The sequence below is a fragment of the Colobus angolensis genome, unplaced genomic scaffold (assembly GCF_000951035.1).
Source record: "Colobus angolensis palliatus isolate OR3802 unplaced genomic scaffold, Cang.pa_1.0 Scaffold422, whole genome shotgun sequence".
Lineage (NCBI taxonomy): Eukaryota > Metazoa > Chordata > Mammalia > Primates > Cercopithecidae > Colobus > Colobus angolensis.
The window spans coordinates 713,021-733,787 of NW_012117622.1; the positions used below are offsets into that span (position 1 = coordinate 713,021).

The window sequence follows — 20,767 nt, forward strand, 5'->3', positions numbered from 1 at the left end:
TTAAATGAACTTCTTTTAAATTAAAAAATGCTACCGAGCAACCCCTGAAACACAGTGTGGTTGGTTTCATTTGTTGTTCTGGGCATCTCCTTTACTACACTGGGTAACAACGTATTTGTTTGGGTTCGTGGTAGAAACCTGTCACAGCATGTTTAACTATATTCACTACCCTTGACAATTATTAACATAAAATAAAGGCAAAACGAGGTGCTAAGATGTAGGGGCGGGGGGGGCGGGAATCGTTCTGAGTAAGACTGCCCATGCCCTTTCCTGCAAGAATTTCCAAATACCCACCGCCCAGCAGCAAAGGACAGAAAACAGAGAGAAGCCCCACCTCTACACCTAGAAAGGAAAAGATCCGCCCACCCTTCAACCAACCCGAAGTCGCTTTCTCCGCTCTGTCCACTGCTTGAGCGACTTTCCTTCTCCTCCGCGTCCCCTTTTACGACAGTTTTCCGGCCTAGTTTGCGGCTGCTCCTGCCGTGTTGCGTAGGGCGCCTGTGCTTGAGCGGTTTGTGCTTGAGGTTGGGGGTTGCGTCGCTCTCTGGTAAAGGCGTGCAGGTGTTGGCCGCGCCCTCTGAGCTGGGATGAGCCGTGCTCCCGGTGGAAGCAAGGGAGCGCAGCCGGAGCCATGGTGAGTGCGGCCTTCCGGTCTCCTTAGCGACCTCCGGCCCAGGCCTCAGCCTCAGCTCCCGGCCTCCGAGGTGTGGAGTTGAAGTTGTGCTCCTTAGTGCGACTCTGGGCGGGAGGTTTCGGTTTTCGGGGCGTCACACTCACCAGGACACAGCCCTGTTGGCTCGCTCCTCTTGGATCTTTGTGTTTTTACATCATCTTTCTGCACGGTTCTCCAGCTTCTTGTCCGCACGGGCTCTGGGCTCTAAGGCGTTGCTTGCCTGGAACTCCTGTAAGGTCAGAAGGCTATCACGGACTCGGAGATTAGTGGAAACGTATTTGATTATAAGTGCCCTTGCCCTAACACATCTTTACAGCACTGGCTCCACTTTGCTATATCCTTCTCTTTGGCTTTTGCCGACAGATGTCGTCTCCATGCGGAAATTCCTGAACATATTTGGGCCTCTGTTAGGAAACAACAGGGCAGTGCCAAAGGTATAGTCTCCTAGTTTAGCCCACGTTTAGCCTCGAAAATGCGTTATCAGAATTTTACAGGAGCCGTCTGTGAACAGTTTTTCCTTCTCTAGCAGAAATCTTATTTCCACTAATTTTTTTTTTTTTTTTTTGAGACGGAGTCTTGTTCTGTCGCCCAGGCTGGAGTGCAGTGGCACGATCTCGACTAACTACAAGCTCCGCCTCCCGGGTTCGCCGTTCTCCTGCCTCAGCCTCCCAAGTAACTGGGACTACAGGCGCCAGCCACCACGGTGCCCGGCTAATTTTTTTGTATGTTTTTAGTGAGACGGGGTTTCACCGTGTTAGTCAGGATGGTCTTGATCCCCCGACCTCGTGATCCGCCCGCCTCGACCTCCCAAAGTGCTGGGATTACAGGCGTGAGCCACCCGCCCAGCCTGTTTCCACTACTTTTGATTGAACTTTAATGTAACCTAATTTGTCCGGGGATGAAAGAAGTTTTCAAAGGGAGGGAATCATCTTTTTCACTATTGTAGAGGTAAATAAGCAAGTCAAACTTGCCGTCTTTCCCATAGTAATGAATCCGGTAACTTTAATACATTCGGTATAACAGATGCAGTAGTTTTAAGGATTACTGGGCAGAATATTTCTGCCTTAAAAGTTGTTTCTCGGCCAGACATGGTGGTTTATGCCTGTAATCTTACCACTTTGGGAGGCCTAGGTGGGAGGATTGCTAGAGGCCAGGAGTTCAAAACCAGCCTAGGCAACACAGCAAGACTCTGCCTCTTAAAAAAATAAAAAGAAAAAAAAAGTTATTAAAATGCAGTTTGTAATGAGTTGGGGATGGGAGAATGGGCAAAATGAGAAAGGGTGGGAATTAGAGAAGTAAATATTTACTCTTCTTCCCCTTACCAGGCCAGTACAGTGGTAGCAGTTGGACTGACCATTGCTGCTGCAGGATTTGCAGGTTTGTTTATGGTGTGGGGGTGGAAGTGAAGTCGGGGAGATTGGAGATTTACTTATTCTATTGCTTTTGGTTTTAGGCCGTTATGTTTTGCAAGCCATGAAGCATATGGAGCCTCAAGTAAAACAAGTTTTTCAAAGCCTACCAAAATCTGTAAGACTTAATGAACACTTTTGCTAATTCTTTGCTGCTTGTATTTGAAACCTAGAACCACACTTAAGGAAGGGTAAATTTCCAAATATCCATGAAGTTCTAAGTGATTGCTTTGGACCCATTCTCCTGCTTCCCACAAGGAGAGTATAGAAGTTCTGAACTTTGTAATGGTGCTACCCTGAAACATCAGATGTTATATGTGACAGAGTTGGATGGGGTATTGACAATTCTAGTACCCCACTAGACCCAACTTTCTTGTGAAATATCACTTTTTCACATACCATCACCTTCAGCATCATCTATACATATTCTTGTTTTCCTTTATCTGCTCTGCATCACACATACAGAGGTATATAAGATTCTAAAGTGATCCGATCTTACCATGTGGCCCTGGCACTCCCAAACGTCATACATAGGTAGCACTCTAGTTAATTAGGCTATAGGGTTTGACTTGATGTTATGGTTATACCCTATGTGATCACAGTTAAGAATAGATTTGACTGTGATCACCTGTTGAATATTTATGTTGTGATTCAGTGTAACAGAATAGAGTGATTGTAGGCTTTACTAATATGATTTCTGACATAGCAAGGCCAGAGCAGCTGATAGTGGTATTTTCTGTATATGTATCTTAAAGTCTTGTTTCAAATACCCTTGAACTTCTTGTCTCAAAAGACTTCCAGATCCTGTTCTTGAGCCACTTCTTAATACCTCAGGAATTGCACTGAAAGTCCTCTGAAATGTCTTAGTTTTTCTACTGGTTCTGTGAATATTTCCAGACTTCTTTTTTAAAGTGACTTTGTTTATTGTATTAACCTTTCTTTACAAATGGCATTTCTTCTTTCAGGCCTTCAGTGGTGGCTATTATAGAGGTGGGTTTGAACCCAAAATGACAAAACGGGAAGCAGCATTAATACTAGGTGTAAGGTAAAATAATCTCTAATATTTTTAGCATTTTTCTACCACTCTAGAGCCATGAGGAAATATAAGAAAGACCTTCTCTCCTTTAATAGGAGAGGGTCATGGGGGATTTTGTCCTAGGAAGATTGATATTACCAATTCTAATCAATGAAACTGTACTGTTCCTTCCTTTTGTTATTTTTAAGATGTAAACAGTCCTTCAAATGAGAAGGCACACTAGCACTTAAACACTTTTTCTTTTTTCCTAGAGTTTGCTAAAACACAGGCACTTTTTCATTTATTGAGAGACAGACTCCTCAGCAGATTATCACAGTGTTCAGTGTTGTTCTCGGTAACTGACATTTTTTTTGTGTGGTGAAATTCTGCCTTCGGCCAGGCACAATGACTCATGTCTGTAATCCCAGCACTTTGGGAGGCCAAGGCCGGTGGATTACTTGAGGTCAGGTGTTCAAGACCAGCCTGGCAAACATGGTGAAACCCTGTCTCTACTGAAAATACAAAAATTAACCAGGCGTAGTGGCACACGCCTGTAATCCCAGCTACTTGGAAGGCTGAGGCAGGAGAATCGCTTGAACCTGCAAGGCCGAGGTTGCAGTGAGCCAAGATCAAGCCACTGCACTCCAGCCTAGGTGACAAAGTGAGACTGTCTCAAAAAAAAAAAAAAAAAATTCTGCCTTCTTCACTTTCAGATCCTTAAACATGCTTTTCTTATCAATAAAAGGACTGTTGTAATGAGTATTACAAGTTCAACACATTTTAGAGAGTGCCTTACTTTTCTAAGGAGCAGTTTAGTTCCCCAATTTAGGATACGCATTGGGTGTGTTGAGGTTTCTAAACAGCTTTTCATACCGTTGTGTTAATTTACTAGTTTCACAATGTCTTTAATTGGCCTTTATGTACAATTTTTTGATGTGATGCAGAAGTAGGTTGAAGTAAATACCTTTTCTTTTTTTTAATTAGCCCTACTGCCAATAAAGGGAAAATAAGAGATGCTCATCGACGAATTATGCTTTTAAATCATCCTGACAAAGGTAAGTAGTCATTAAATTCTTGTTGTAGATGTTGCTGGTGTGACTAGTTGTTATTAATGGGATTTTATCTCAAATTCCTGGCTATTAGAAAGGAAACACTTAAATCTGTAAGGCCTGTCTCCTAGGCTGGAGCCATATATTTTTGGTATCTTAAATTCTGAGTGAAAAACTTTATTTACGGAATGAGCAGATGTAAGTGCTACTATTACTATGTTTTGTGGAGTTTTTTGGCCTACATTTATTATAATTAAGATGTTAAATTTCAGTAAAACTAAAATGTAATTTTTCCTTATCCATTTTAGATACCTTGATACGGAGATTACCTAGATAGAAACTTAATGGGATTTATTTATTCGTTTCTGATACACTTCTATGCAGCCTTGGCTGTGTTGAAGGAAAGCAAGAATTTCTTTGAATACCAAAAATTAGACCACAGAATTCATGTTCTAGTGTTTGTATCCTTTTACTTATACAGGAGAGGGCTTTCATTAATAAAGGGGGTTTTTCAGTTTAAACAGCATTATAATTGTTTGATATCTGATTTCACAGTGTCTTTTATGAAATTTAGCTTGTATTATATGGAGGGCTTCTGATTCGGTAGGTCGGCAGTGGAACCCCATAAATACGCATTTATACTAAGTTTCCTGTTATTTGTTGCTGGTCCAAGACCATACTTTGAGAATCACTCCTCCAGCAGATTCGTAGGAAAGCAGCTGTAGATTGACATTGTGAAGGGACAGTAGATAATAGAAAAACTGGACAGAAAAAGGATATAAAGCAAACTGGGATCTTTCCAGTAAACAGCTCAGAAGCCTCTGAGAATATCATGGTATTAAAATAACATGGTATAATTGATGTTCATTTATGACCTATAATCATGAATAGGCTAACACCAGTTCAAAGGCATATACATATGTATCCAATATATGTGATAGAAATCCTATTTCTATCAGTTTAAGCTTTCTAAAAAGGTGTCATTTTTGTAGAAATCTCTCCCACGTAAATTCATTTCTCATTGGTCACATATATTACCATGTATCTGGTCATCCTGTTGCAGTGTCAGGGTTAATTTTTAAAAATTAAAAACACTGTTTCTGCTAAATCTCCCTCAGATAAGCATTGGAGTCCTTGAAACAAGAGTAGCTTTTTACTAAGCAGAAATTGAGAATCCATATTGTAACTGTTCTTTTTTCTTTCTTCCTATAGGAGGATCTCCTTATATAGCAGCCAAAATCAATGAAGCTAAAGATTTACTAGAAGGTCAAGCTAAAAAATGAAGTAAATGTATGATGAATTTTAAGTTCATATTAGTTTATGTATATGAGTACTAAGTTTTTATAATAAAATGCCTCAGAGCTACAATTTTAAAAAATGATACAGCACAAGCTAAATCTCAAAGCCTTGGTATATTTTTCTGGTTTAAATTTGGGGATTTAAAATCAGATTAGTTTAGAATATTTGTATATTAATTATGGGCAAGCACACACCATCTGAATAGAAATATTATTACTCATTTAGCAGATGATTTGGGACCTATGTCTACTTTTCAAAGCAAAGTGAAGATGACAGTCCTTGCTCTGAGGGAGCCCTCACTTTAATGGGAGACTGATAAACTGGTAATTAGACTATGTGATAAATAGTATGATGGAAATTAGCTCAGGCTGTTTAAGTAGGGACTCTTACTCGGTAGAAAGGCTGTTCCAGGTATAGGCAACTGGCCCAGCAACTTGGATACTTGGAACTTTGTATTTAAAAGTGAATTTAACCACAACTTACACCTAACAAATTGACCTAGGGTGGGTGTGTGTGTGTGTGTATTCTATGTACATACGATTTTTATTTCATGCATTAAAAATAGTATAAATATTTCAGAGTACAGGTCTGATACAATCACAAGTTCATTGCAGCCTCAACCTCCTGGGTTCAAGCAGTCCTCCCGCCTCAGCATCCCAAAGTGCTCAGATTACAGGCATGAGAAGTATTTACATTGTATTCAGCTAGCCCCTTAAAGGTACTGACCATTTATAAATTATTCCTTCAGTTGGCTATTTCTTGACATAATCAAACTTCTGCAATTGTTATGATAAACACTGTTAGCAAAACTGAAAACAAATGTTCTCAATATCAACATATTTAATTTGGACTTTTTAGAATTTATACACTAATTTAAATGATGTTTAAAGGCAAATTACTTACTGTTCATCTAACATAATATATAAGGATCTTAACCAGAGGACCTGTATAAAACATCTGATATAAATTAGTATGTATTTCCCAACAGGAATATTTCTATGTGTAGCTCTAAGATGATAAAATTTACTACCTACCATCTAAACTTCCCTAAATCATCATAAGGTTCTTAATTATTGAAGGATATAAGGACTTTTGAGGTTAAAAAAAATAGTGGAGGTAATATTTATCTGCGTTATAAAGGTGTATCTGCTCTTTGTGTTTTCTATCCTGTACCCTTGTTTAAAATCTGATGGAGTCTGTTGTGATTTAGTGTATGATGAAACACTAGCTTCTAAGGCTTTTATGCAGGATAAATTATTTTATTTCCAGGGACAAGGAGACATGAAGGTACAGTTAGCTGGTTCTTGTTTGTGGTAATTCTGTTCTTTAAGGTGGCTGTGAACACTGAATTTGCATGTAAGGAACAAGTTCCTAAGAGAAATACAGATTCTGTGACCCTTTGGTCACAATATTGTCTGCTAGTCAGTATATAACCTTGATCTACCTGTTTCTGTTTGAAAACATTCTTTAGTATTTCATTAACTTTGAATTAACAGCCAACAGCACTATAACTCATGCTTGGCACATCACAGCCTTCTTTGCATTTAAGAACACTAGGTAGCATGCTTCACTACTACTCCTGGGAACCATCTTAAAACAGCAAAATCACCAACAAAAAGCACAAACATGAAACTTGGCACTAAATAGACCACAAAAAGGATACTCGTTTATGGTGTGAAAGCTTAAACAAGTAGAGTATTGCCTTGTGCACATAAAGTGGTTTAAACTTTTTGTCACTCTGCAAATACTCACAAATGACCAGAAAAAGATGTTGATTTTGGAGTTACAAATAAATTTTAGTGAGTAGGCAAATTCACAAATAAGGAATTCCACTAATAATGAGGATCAACTGTATTTTGGTTTACTAACCTTTTATTTCAGTCCATTGGACAAATCAAAAAATGTTTCTCTGAACAAGATCTTTATGAAGAAATAGTTAAGACTTAAAAGCAAATTTTTCAAAGGCAGTGATAATACGCTGACAGGCAATGAAGCATTAACTCTAAAAAGGGAAATTTAACTAAGTAGGTATAAATACTTTTGGGTGTTCAGTGCAGACAGCATACCAGTTTTAAGATAGATGTTAAAACAATGGAAACCACTTCAAAATAATACCAGGGAGCACAGCAGAGCACATTTTTTCTTGCATAGTAATCAGTTTTATTTTCTCCAGGCTTACCTTTTTTAAGTAGAAGAATCCATGTTTCATTGAAGGCTGTTAGGCAAACTGAACATTTAAATGACATCCATGTGAGGGCTCTAAAGATCATGGTAGGTGATTGATACCAATACAATCCATAAAAAACTTTTATCTTTTACTGGTATTTTCTTACAAAATACTTGATCTGTAACATTTGAGTACTTACGATGTACTAGCACTGTGCTAAGTATTCTTCCTGTATCTCTCAGTAGACTAGTTATTGTGATGTACATTTTACATGTGAGGAAATGGAAGTTTAGTAAGGTTAAGCACCCAAGGCGACATGCTGAGAATCGCTGATCTTTCTCACATCCCAAGTTCCATTCTCCTAACTTTTGTACTATGGCTTTACAATTCTGATAACCTAAGCATGTTTTCCTTGATGGTACTGAGATGTGAGTCTGGTACTTATCTCTACAGATCCAGTTTGGGGCCTTTGTCTTTATTCATTGGTGCTTCCAGATAAATTTGAAAGAAGGCGACATGATTAAACACACTTAGGGAATGGGAGGTAGGTTGCAAGTTAAACTTCTGCAGAAGCCAGGTAAATCTGAGCTTTGGGGCTTCAGCTTTCTCTGTAAAAGGGAAGGATACATGACCAACTTGAAATTGTGAGGATTCCTCCACGTTTTATGGCTTGGTAAACAAAATCCAGAGCAAGTGGTCGTTTTTTCAGGTCCCACAGCTAGTGAAACTAGAATTAGGTCCTGGCTGTCTTCTCCAATTTGCTATGTTCATATTAGTCCTCATTAGAAGTTTGTGGGGAATTCCTATCTATAGCCTTCATATTAGACCTCAAATTCAGAGATTTCTGTGTCACTTAGCCTCTTCCCTTTTGGCTTTCCTGGCCATCTGGGTTAACATTATTAATGAGTCCTAAGGTGCTGTATACTGCTTTGTTAGTAAGAAGTGAGCTATAATGGGTTGTCCTGGAAGTTAACTTTCTCCAACTTTAGTTTTAAGCAAGTTCTCCTGCCCTGCCATCAACTATTTTCCAAATGATGAGTACTTATGGAAACATTTAAATGGAATACCAATGAGAACTGAGAAAAATTAGGGAACTAGCTTCTTTATTGCCACACTGAAAGCTGTGTAAATTCAGTATACTGAATATATATGGGCTCCCATAAAGAAAACCTAGTATCAGAAATGTCTAAAAATAAAATTTCACTTAGGCATAATGCTTCATTTTTAAACGGTTAGTGGGGTTTTAGGTTGGAATGAAAAGTTCTCTTTTCAATCATGAGAAATTGTATAAGGTTGACAGTGACCTTAAAAAAAGGTTGTTTTGCAGTTCAGAAGCTTGTAGTAGATTCACATTTTGAGTGCACATGAGCCTCCAAACAGGTTAAATCTGATGAAAATTTAGAACATGGATCACACAATGTCAAAGAACAGACTAAGCTAAAAAAAAAAAAAAAAAAAACCTGTAAATTTTATGTAAACAGAGTAAAAAAAAATTACTGTGTAGCATGCTCTCCTAGGTTTTTGGTTATGTAAAGTATCCTGGAATGAGTAACCTTGAGTACCAGTTAACTAGAATGACCTAAGCTCTGGTTTTAGTTTTTGGACTGCTGTACAGTGTGCTGTTTTTCAGCTTAGAGCCAACTACTGCCTTAGTAACAAGATATATATAGGAAGAGCTTCTATCCTGTGTCACCTATTATTCCTGACCCAATAATAGAACAGTCCAATGATATGGGATAATCTGTTGTGGTTAACATTTGCTACTAACTTACTGTAGTTTCAGTTAATGAAATTTCAAATATATGTTTACATTTTTCTTCACAACCTGAAGACAGCCAAGTTAGCTGAAAAAGGAAGTCTAAAGAGGTTGAAATGTAAGCAACCAGGCAACAATTAAGTAAAAATTGTTTATCTAGAAAAACTATTGGAAAATACTTTTAATGAAAATGTTCTCTAAAACTAATAAATTAGTACGTACATTTTACAGTTAATCCAATTAAGAGGGTACAAAGTGGTAAAAACTTTCCAAAAAATAAAAAGAACATACCAATCACTGAAATACAAAGAAATTCAAGAAGCTAATAAGTAGTATACTTAATAGTGGGGCTGCAAGACTTGTGAAAAATTACTTTGTCCTTGTTTGGAATATCTTATAGAGTGCATTCAGCATATTTGAAAATGTCTGGGATGGATACATATGTAAAACAAACACCACTTAAGTTTGGCATACTCCTTATGAGAATACTTGGGCATTTGGTTAGGTGTTGCCCAGGGTCTGACATGTTACTAGACTCAAATTACCATTGGAAGGGCCTTAAAGATACCAACTCATCCAGCCCTCTCTGGTTGCATAAAACTGAAACCATAGAGAAAAAGTTTATAGAGCTAAAATAGCGGCTTCTAATTCTGTACCGTCACCTAAAGCATCTCTTTGAATTATCAAAGGAAGAAACAAGCAAATGGACTGGGAAATCATCTTACAAAACTAGAGTACAGTTTTTCCAGGGGAATTGTGTACTTTACCTCAGTACTGGAAATACTAGTACAGAAGATACAGATGAATCTGAAGTGATATACTGATAAACTTTTTAAAAATTTGTAATTAGATTGAAGAAACTGTTAATAGTTGATCATTTTTGACCCTTACAAAAGTGATTTCCTACTGTTCAATGTAATGGACTTAAATCAGTTTTAAGTTAACACCAGTTGCTACAGTCTGACTTTAAGCAGACTGCAGTTCCTGCTTTATTGCAAAAGCTCCTGAAATAAAACCCCAAATACTATCAAAGATTAACATGGGTTATGAGCAACTGTAGTCCATTCAAGTACACGTTCTAATAAAGAACTAAAATTTTAAAAAAGGGGGAGGCTAGCAAATTCACTATAGCAAACAGATATTCTTATGAAAAAGCATAAGGGATCCAAATCGTGTAGCAAAGACGAAGACTGAGACAATAACAAACATCCTTTCTGTTGGGACTTTTTTCCAAAACAGTAGATTCAGTTCAAATCCAAGTTCCTTGAAACCTTACAGAAGAAAATCCGGGTGTAATTTTCCTTTACTGCTATTCTTAACCACCAATCATCTGTCCCTGGACATAGCCTGTTTTCCATTTTTATCTGTCCTTAGGCAACAGCCTATGAGAACACTAGTTGGTTTGAGCCTCAAAAGCATAAATCTGTTTGCAGAGGATACAAATGGTACTATTTCCCAATCCAAGATTTAGTTAACATACCAACTTTTATAAGACCCTCCTTAGGTTACAAAACAGTAGACACAGCTAACAGCAGCTACAAAAATACGTGACTTAACACAACGGCAGTGGAACGCAGCAGCATCTCAGGTAAGTTTCTATGAACTCACCAGTTTGATGTGCTGCTTCCAATTCCACATTAAAATACATGATTATTTCAAACTAAAGGTTTGTGCATTCCTATTATACTTTTGCCAATTATGTCTGAAGTGTTACCAGAGACACCATTTTGCACAAGTTTTAGCCCCCTTTAAGGCTTAACAAAGATCGTGATGCCTAAACTGGGAATCCTAGGCCTCCCAAAGCTTCAGGAAAAGCAGGTCATTTTTGCTACCATATAATCTCAGCTGTTATTTCGTGATTCCGTTCAGGTATCGTATGAATTCGTGTATATATATATGCTGAAACGTTGGAACTGCACAAGACCTTCCAGAATACCTTTTTTCCTTCTCTTTAAAGAGGGTCTCGGCCGGGCGCGGTGGCTCAAGCCTGTAATCCCAGCACTTTGGGAGGCCGAGACGGGTGGATCACGAGGTCAGGAGATCGAGACCATCCTGGCTAACACGGTGAAACCCCGTCTCTACTAAAAATACAAAAACTGGCCGGGTTCGAGTAGCTAGAACCAAAGGCATGAGCTACTGCGCCTGGCTCCAGAATATATCTTTTGCTTAAGTGTCTGTTTAGTGTATACTGGAAAGTTGCAGTGAGCTGAGATCGCGCCATTGCACTCCAGCTTGGGCAACAAAGAGCGAGATTCTTCCCCAAAAAAAAAAAAAAAAAAAAGAGGGTCTCACTGGCGCAGAACTGAGCTCAAATGATGCTCCCACCTCAGGTTCGAGTAGCTAGAACCAAAGGCATGAGCTACTGCGCCTGGCTCCAGAATATATCTTTTGCTTAAGTGTCTGTTTAGTGTATACTGGAAAGTTCTTCCCATAGCAACATCTCATCTAACTAGGATAGCAGCCAAAAGATGGACCCCTCTCAAATACATTTAGAAGACTACCTGAATTAATGGCTACCATTTGGGGAGTGGGCTCTCTTTAAAAAAACAAATGCATGTTTATCACAATTCTACAGTACCTATTTTTTTTAAAGGACAAGACACTGGGTTGTCATTTGTAAAATAATGAATGAACTTAGTGTGGTTATTTATTGCTAGTATGAAGAACTGGTTCAGCTATACTCTTAAGATTTTGTTTCTTCCATTCCCATTGAAACAATCTTTATGGAAAATGGATTTTAATGTATCTGACTATTCTACATGGGAGAGAATGAAAATCATTTTTTTCTTTGCCAATTTGGCATTAAAGTTCCTCAAATACCTTATAATTTTTAACCCAATTATGTAAGAACTGAGACTATTTAAACTGTTTCTAACTTTGATCGATTTAAAAAAGACATTTGTGGGTAATTTTTTTTAAATCAGGACATGAAATTACTTGATACCTTTTATATATAAAGGACAAGAGTTGCACTACTCACACCTTACTTTAAAATTCTGTTACCAGGAACCAATCAGAAGGCCTCAGGAAAAAGCACTTAATACCAGCACATTTTAACCTTAATTATAATTAATTTGAGGGCTAGGGTTATATATACTGACCTGGAAAATTTTACATTTTAAACTGTATCCTGCATTATCCTTCAGATCATATAAAATCACATTTTTATGCACATAAAAAATTAAACTATGCACACAAAAAACACTTTTCATATGCCAAATGATGCAAAGGGCTGTCATTCTTTGTTCAGTGGTCTATATAATATTGTGGAACAAAGCCTTCTAACAATTGACTTGACCTCACAATTAGCTGTACTAATTGTTATACCACTGTTAAACTTCATGTCTTTATCTTCATAAAAATTAAGCTCTGGCTAAAACATATAAAGTTTAATAACTGATTTTTAGTCACTGGTATGAGAGCCTTCAAAGTAAGTTGAGAATCAAGAAGCAAAACACTGGCCTATTATTTAAAAGTTGCCTGTCATACCTTCTATCCCCCACTGTCTTCCAAAGTTGCCTTTGATTAGAATTTTGTTTTTTTTCCTAATTATCACATGTATTACTAATTACCTATAATTAACAGCCTAAACTTGTGTTAAGATTTCAGAGGATTCGTTACAAAATGATTAAATGGCCAGCTGACATTTTAATGCTATTTACGAGCAAGTATAACTGCTTTTTAAAAAGCAAAGTATACTATCCTAAGCCTATAAATAGCTCCAACTACTTTGCAACAACTGGTGTAAAAAGTAGAAAGTTAAAAAAATTCAGCAAATGGAAGATCAAAGTTTATTTACTACCTGCATACAAAAACATATTGCACATCGAACAACCGAAATAAAAAAAAAAAAAGGAAAAAAAAAGATACTCTACTGAAGACTAACATGTAGTTTATACAGAATAAACCTTCTGGAAATTGATCTTTTCAGTAGTTCAGGTTATGTCTGAATGGACATGACTAATTCAGCTTAGTGTTTTAACTAAAGCTATGTTTGATTTTTAAATACTGTACACTTAAATAAATAAACCAAACAAAGCCTCAAGGTAGAACAGTCACTGCCAAGTATCGCCCAGTGTCCCTGCAGATGAGAGTTTAACAAATGTATTCCAGTGGTCTGCAGATTTTCCTCTACATACAGCATTTAAAAAACACATTAAAACAGACCAGTTTCCAGACTAAACTAATGAAGAAATTACAATTCAGTGCAAAATATTTTAGACTGCATTTCATTCTAGTTTTCCTCAGGTGAAGAAGTGGTTGCATATTAAAAATGTAACAAAAGCAGCTAATGCTTTCATAAAGAATATTACGTTAGGGATCCCACCCCACCCACCACCCCCCATCTCTGCCATATTTTGAAAACAAAATAACATTTCCTATAGCCAGCAACTTTTTTTTAATGTTACATATACTATTCTCAAGGCACATCTGATGATATATTTTATAACACAGTAGGTGTCAAAGTATGTTTAACATATGATTTCTTCAGGATCCCTCCCCTTTTTGAATTCCAAATGGAGGAACTGAAAGTGCGATGTAAAGACTGGCGATCCATATTCTATCTTTGGCAAGCTTGTACAAGCACTATTGTAAATGTAATGTAAAAGAACTGTAAACTAGGAACTTCTTCAGTTTATGAAACACCATTCAGGACTGCTGCTTCTTGAGTGTTTTCTTCTTTTAAGGTATTAATCTTTTCTTCTCCTGGAGTACGCTGTAGCTTAGAAATGTCATCGCCAGAAGCACTAGTTGGGCCGTTTATTGCCTTTTCTGAAGGACCATGCTCTTCAATCACATCTTTTGCCTGCCAAAGGGAGACAACTTTTTCAACTTCTTTATAAATGAATTCTATAGCTGAGGAGGAAAATAGCTACATAAACATTAATTAGCTAATGAAAATTTTCAGTTTCATATGCCACAATGGATCAAAGTATTAAAACGTCTCTAAAATTCAAAACAAATACCAAAGTATTCCACTCTATGGGTCTTTCAACTTTGATCTCTAGTACCTAGCAGTGCCCAAACCACACAAAACATCTGAACTAATGAAAACTGCACCTAAATTTAAAACACTGGAAAGCTCACCATGAAAATGACATAAACAGTTAATATTAAACATTTAAATAATCACCTACTTTACTCACCTTCTTTTGAAAAATCACATTTACATATCAAATACCGTAAAGCATTTAAAAGAACTAAAATTTAAAAGGTCTATATCCATCAATGAGAAGAGGTATATAGCCTATTGCTCCTGAATTAGGCAACAGTCTCTATGCCCAATATCTTTGGGCAGATTAAAGTGTTATAAATGCTATTTGGAGCTCTAACTAAAAAGCATTTCAGGCTCAAGCATGCATATCTTTAGTTATCTGGGGCCAAGAACATATTCAAGAGTCTTTAAGTAAAATAGTATTGTCTATTTGTGGAAACAAGTGATCACACAGTAAAAGTAGTAAAAAAATAAAGCTAAACCATACCAAAAATTAAAAAAAACAACAAAAACCTACAGGTTAAATTCTCCTTACCATTTCTTTCTTGTTTTTAGCCAAAGTTTCCCTTGGGAGGTTTCTTTGTCTGCTCTGAGACTCAGCTCTAGAAATATAATCTGCAACTGTGACTGTTAAAGATGAGAAAAAAATTACAGGTGTTGAAAAAATATTTCTAAAGTTTATTTATGGATAAAGGGTAATTTCACTATTAAACTAGTGGTGGGTCACCCAGTGTCAAAATTTTCTTAAGCTGGGTATCACCTCCAACCAAAAACAAAGCTTTAAAAATCTGCCTGGGTTTTTTGTGCTGAAGAAAATTTCAAGCTTGAGATTGAGGAAATCTAGATTAAATTCCTCTTTCCCAAGAATCCAGCTATTTGCTTCTGGTTGACCCTAAGGTTGTGGAACAAAGTTAGAGAAACCCACAACCAGTAAAAGGAAATACAAATGCAGTGTTCTAAGCCCAGTGTTTACAATTGTCAGTGGTGGGAAATGGGGCAAATTTGATCCAAATCATAGTATAATATACTTAAATTTGAAAATTTCATCAGATACAAAAATATTTACTCAATTTTTTTTTTTAAAAGCACAATTAAGATATCCAAGTGTGGTTTATCCTATGGCTTTGTTTCAACGTTTCACACTAGAAACTATTCTGAGTGATTAAAATAAGAAACTACAAGCAAACTAAAGATGACAGACCACCACCCTAAAAATGTGGACATTGATCAGACTGGGAAAAGGTCCAGAGTGTATTCAGTGACACCCCTCCCACACCCCTTTGCCAATCTTGGTAGGGACTATCTTAAATGTGTATTTGCAAAGAAGTAGCAGTAGTGAATTAGGAAAAAGACTAAACGAAACTAACACCCTACCGTCAACCCAACTTCAACAAATTACCTATGTTCTACAGTATGTAGACTGACTCACTTTATACATCAACACTCAAGAACTGAAACTTAGGGCTGGGCATGGTGGCTCACAACTGTAAACCCAGCACTTTGGGAGGCAAGGTGGGTGGGTCACCTGAGGTCAGGAGTTCAAGACCAACATGGTGAAAACCCATCTACTAAAAATGCAAAATTAGCCAGGCGTGGTGGCACAGCCTGTAATTCCAGCTACCTAGGAGGCTGAGGAAAGAGCATTGCTTGAACCTGGGAGGTGGAGGGTGCAATGAGCTGAGATTGTGCCACTGCACTCCAGCCTGGGAAACAAGAGTGAAACTGTTTCAAAAAAAAAAAAAAAGAATTGAAACTTAGAATTGAAACTTAGAATTCACTGATTTTAAGAAATATCAAAAGAACTACCCTTTTTTCTTTTAAGTAATTATTTTCTATCACAAACTGTTTTAGAAAATCCCTGATATGTAAAAGCACAATATATATTTTAAATTATGGGAGCAAGTTAATTATGTAAAGAATGAAAACTCTGGTAAATTTTAAATTATTTATTTAAAGTCACTAGGTATGGGGAGAATTGGTACATAAAGTATAAATTCTATGAAAACAACTAAATCATTCTGGTATGATAAAAAGCTGGATAGTATTTACAATTCATGTTTCTTAATTATGAATTAACATGCTAACACTGTCGTAAGATCCAAGAACTTCCTAGAACTATTATGTATATCTTTTAAAACCACAAAGGGGCCGGGCGCGGTGGCTCAAGCCTGTAATCCCAGCACTTTGGGAGGCCGAGACGGGTGGATCACGAGGTCAGGAGATCGAGACCATCCTGGCCAACACGGTGAAACCCCGTCTCTACTAAAAAGTACAAAAAACTAGCTGGGCGAGATGGCGGGCGCCTGTAGTCCCAGCTACTCGGGAGGCTGAGGCAGGAGAATGGCGTAAACCTGGGAGGCGGAGCTTACAGTGAGCTGAGATCACGCCACTGCACTCCAGCCTGGGCGACAGAGCGAGACTCCGTCTCAAAAAAAAAAAAAAAAAAAAAAAACCACAAAGGAACAACCTATTTCAGAACTTACATATATCATTTACTAGAAAACCACTAAAGATGTTTCAAATCTGAAACTACCTCTTTCCTTCCAAACTCTAAGAAACTCAGTACGCTCATCTCGAGGCTTTTTAAATTAAATTCATTGCTAATATATTTATAACTACATTAAAAAGAGTTTGCAATATTGGGAAAAGGGCTATTGTCATAATCCACTTTATTATGTTTATATACATGGCAGCAAACTTATTACAAGAACAATTCTAGCCAGTGTGGGGAACAGCATAGCGAATGCACTGTTTCCAAGTTCGGCCCTCAGTGACACCTGAACATCTAACTGGAAACCCTGCTGCTAAATTACGTTGGTGCAAAAGTAATAGTGGTTTTCACCATTTTGGGATGGGTGCAAAAACTACACCAACCTAACACATGTTGAAACAATTCCTAGAACCTTTCATCTACTGTGTACAGAGACAGAACAATATATTTTGATATAGTTTTCAACTAAATTAGCAAGCACTTAGCTGGGGTATCCCCTACCTAAATAAAAGAAAGCCAAAAGAAACCTCTGTTAATTCAAATAAAAACCTATTCATAGCCAGTCCTTATAATACAAAGCCCCTTAAAAATCCAATACAGATTAATAACAGTATCTAGAAAAAATACAGGCAATTTGTGTAATGACATGGACTCTAGAATTTCCTCTAAGGGATCCAAGTTAATCAACTGGACACCAGTGTGTATTGTCACATTCTAAGAATGGTAAAGAATATTCACTGCTTAATTTACACGAAGAGCAGCAAGAAATTTTGAGCAGATGAGATCAAATTAAATGAGTGTTTTAAAGAGAATGTTGATGTTAACTTTAGATGGAGGCTGCCTCCTAGAACTGCTACCAGGATCAAAGGTAACAATTTTGTGCTTGTTTCACCCACCCTATCTTTTGGGAGAAGCGGCAAGCTAGGAAATGCAAGAAGTTTTAAAAGAGGGAAGTAGTAATCCCAAAGAAGAAGTAAAACAGGAATAGATGCAGTATGGAACAGAAATCATTGTCAAACTGTTGAAGCCTCCAAACTACTCAAGTTGCAATTAATACCATACAGAAATTTTTGCCTCTTCTCCAACAAACCCCACTGTTACTCCTTTTATGCCTGCTGACTTGCTAATAAACCAGCATGTATCTAGTTAATAAATGCTGTAATATATTGTTACATTCATACTGATAGCCTGAATTTTCTTGTTTACAGTAGGGCCAGAAAATGTATCACCGCTGTACCACCTTCAAAAAATGAAATAATCTCTTCATCTAAAACACTTCTTTTTTTTTGAGACAGGGTCACACTCTGTCACCCAGGCTAGAGTGCAGTGGCACGATCACCCTTCACTGCGGCCTCAACCTCCCAGGCTAAAGTGATTCTCCCGCCTCAGCCTCCAGAGTAGCTGGGACTACAGGTGCACACTAGCACATCCAGCTAATTTTTGTATTTTCTCTAGACAGGATCCCACTGCCCAAGCTGGTCTCAAACTCTTGGGCTCGAGCAATCCTGCCACCTGGCCTCCCAAAGTGCTGGGATTACAGGTATGAGCCACTGCGCTCAGCCCTAAAATACATTTCCAACATTAAAAGAGGGGAGGAAAGAAGGGGAAGGAAAACAAATATTTTCTGGACACTTTCAATTTTTTGACAATATTTAATTGCTCTAAATTTTTCCAACTATCTTAAAACATGAACTTTTAGGGATGGAAACGAATTCTCTTAACCAGTTTTCCCAAATGTCTCTACAACCACTAAATTTAAAATAGTAAAGATGCCAGAATTTACATTCTTTATTTGGGGAAAACACATGAAAGAACTGGTTTTGGAAAGAATGCAAAAACTGATTAGTTTGAAAGGGGTTTATTTCTGGTGCACACAATTGCTTCATTGTGAATATACATGTGATTCTCTGTACATAGGAAATGGAATTATGTTCAAAATAATAGACACAGCAAACAACTTTCTTTGAAGTTACTAAGAATTAATGACTACATAAAATAAACATTCTAAAAGTAAGTACTATTAATTTGAATAGTTAGTGGGTGTAAGGGAAAAGGCATCACACTACAATAAACAAACAAAAAACATAACATGCATTCCTCGTATTAGGTTAAAGACACCTTCAAATATTTTTCTCTTTTATACTTTTTTAAATTGTGGGTATTACAACTCCCACAAAAATGAGGTGCTGAATTCAGATACAGTAAGCAGGCACCATGCAAAAGCTGCCCAGTTTTGCCAATCAACCTCAATCACAATCTACAACATAGTCCCTGGGATGGCAGGCCCCATCCATCTCAAGTGTGAAGAAACCAGCAAGTGAACAAAATGGTCTTCTCAACAGTATTTCCATGTAAACAATTAGGACACAACATTAGTTCAATTAGACAAGTTACTAACACACTGTGAAGGAAGAATGCATTTTCTTAATAGTAGTAGTCTTATTAGTTGAATAAACAATTTATGCAATGCAAATTTTGAATGTATATGCACACATGTGTACATACATGTAAGTATAATATATTTAGAAAGCAGACATATGACCTTTTTTTCATGCTTGTAACCTGATGTTGTCAACAGGTCCACTCAAGTTACCTGGCTGTCTATCTTCTGCCTGACCCCTGAAGCGACGCCTGCGGCTACGATTGCGTCGCTGGGGTTTTTTTTCACTATCATCTGTAATTGCAAAGTTTACCATGAACTATTCTGACAAAAACAAACAAACAAAAAAACCAAAAAAACCTTTACTTCAAAGATTTAAAGGGTAAAAATAAACTTTTAATTAAACACCAAAAATAAAACAACAAATGTTTACTGACAGGAAATACATTTTTGTGGCTTTCAGCATTCCAAATGGATTAAAAATGGAATTATCATCTGGAAATTCAGAGGGTTTTAACTCACAGTAAAACTCTCAGACTTAAACTGCCATCATTCAGGGACACAGTTTTCCTCTCTAGTACAGTTTGGTTTATACCGAAGTTAATGACATTTTAGCCCTTGAAAATTAATGCCTACTCTTGATATATATACCTTTACCAGTGTCATTTATAATTATTTTAAAAGAGGTAAGATGAAAGCCTGATTTTAGCTTGGGGACAATAAAAGCACTAAGTACCTTGCCGTACTGATTTAATGGCATCAAAGGGCACTTTAACCCTCCAAGTTTCAAATAATTTGGCTATAACAAATCTGAGAACTAAACATTTAAGACAGACAAAAAGCTATCTACCTTGTTCAAAGTAAACACTAAGAAAAAATCAATTTTTGAATTGCATACTTTCTTTGAAAAAAGCTTCATACACTAACAATAGTATACAATTTTTATATATATATGTGTATATATATATATTTCTTTTCCCTAAGTGCTTACATACCTAGCCCATTTTCATTAACTGAAGCTGTATCAGATTCAGTCATTCCATCCATCAGAACAGCATCTTCATCAGTCCTTCGTCTACGAGACCGCCTACGACGGTTAGTACTGTGATGAGATTCGCTGGCATCAGTGTCTGCAGTCTGATCTGATTCTGTATTATCAAGTAAGCTGTATGGATTGCTGTCTGGATCTTTGAGCACTATATTCATGTCAGAGGCAAGAAATATTCGTTTAAGAGAACTGCAATTATGAATGTTTGATCTATATTGAACTATATCAATTAATGATAAACTTCAATCTCCCCCAATAAAAATGCACTGTCTTCAAATAAAATGTTTTCAATATTATTTACCTGGAAAATAACAAAGATAATTAAATATGATAAAACTTTAAGTGGTTATGAAAAATTAAAGCAGAAAGTGAGCAGACATCTTGGCTTCCTAACATTTCCTGTGCCTTGTTTTTAAAATATACATTAGAAAATAGTGTATTACATGCTAATTCTGGCATTCACATTTCAAGATTATCCTGCCCA

General features: G+C 37.0%; 2 protein-coding genes across 4 annotated transcripts in view; one reads left to right on the forward strand and one right to left on the reverse strand.

Annotated features, from left to right (window-relative positions):
* Positions 1 to 444: 444 nt before the first annotated feature.
* Positions 445 to 6,340, forward strand: DNAJC19 (DnaJ (Hsp40) homolog, subfamily C, member 19). 3 transcript variants are annotated; one of them, XM_011956696.1, is made up of 6 exons: positions 450 to 634; positions 1,999 to 2,050; positions 2,127 to 2,200; positions 3,048 to 3,127; positions 4,082 to 4,152; positions 5,359 to 6,340. In XM_011956696.1, exons 1-6 carry the CDS (start codon positions 632 to 634, stop codon positions 5,427 to 5,429), a joined length of 351 nt encoding a protein of 116 aa, XP_011812086.1. In that variant the 5' UTR covers positions 450 to 631; the 3' UTR covers positions 5,430 to 6,340. The 3 variants fall into 3 exon arrangements, with proteins under 3 accessions (XP_011812088.1, XP_011812086.1, XP_011812087.1); XM_011956697.1 differs by lacking the exon at positions 450 to 634 and adding an exon at positions 722 to 909; XM_011956698.1 differs by lacking the exon at positions 1,999 to 2,050 and having other exon boundaries at positions 445 to 634.
* A 6,796-nt stretch (positions 6,341 to 13,136) lies between these two features.
* The window catches only part of FXR1 (fragile X mental retardation, autosomal homolog 1), a 67,265-nt gene continuing 59,634 nt past the window's right edge, over positions 13,137 to 20,767 (reverse strand). The window contains exons 15-18 of the mRNA XM_011956718.1: positions 20,231 to 20,431; positions 19,449 to 19,529; positions 14,900 to 14,991; positions 13,137 to 14,175 (exon numbers count right to left, since the gene is read on the reverse strand). Of these exons, the coding sequence (XP_011812108.1) occupies positions 14,005 to 14,175; positions 14,900 to 14,991; positions 19,449 to 19,529; positions 20,231 to 20,431 (545 nt within the window). The 3' untranslated portion in view covers positions 13,137 to 14,004. The remainder of the gene's footprint in view (positions 14,176 to 14,899; positions 14,992 to 19,448; positions 19,530 to 20,230; positions 20,432 to 20,767) is intronic.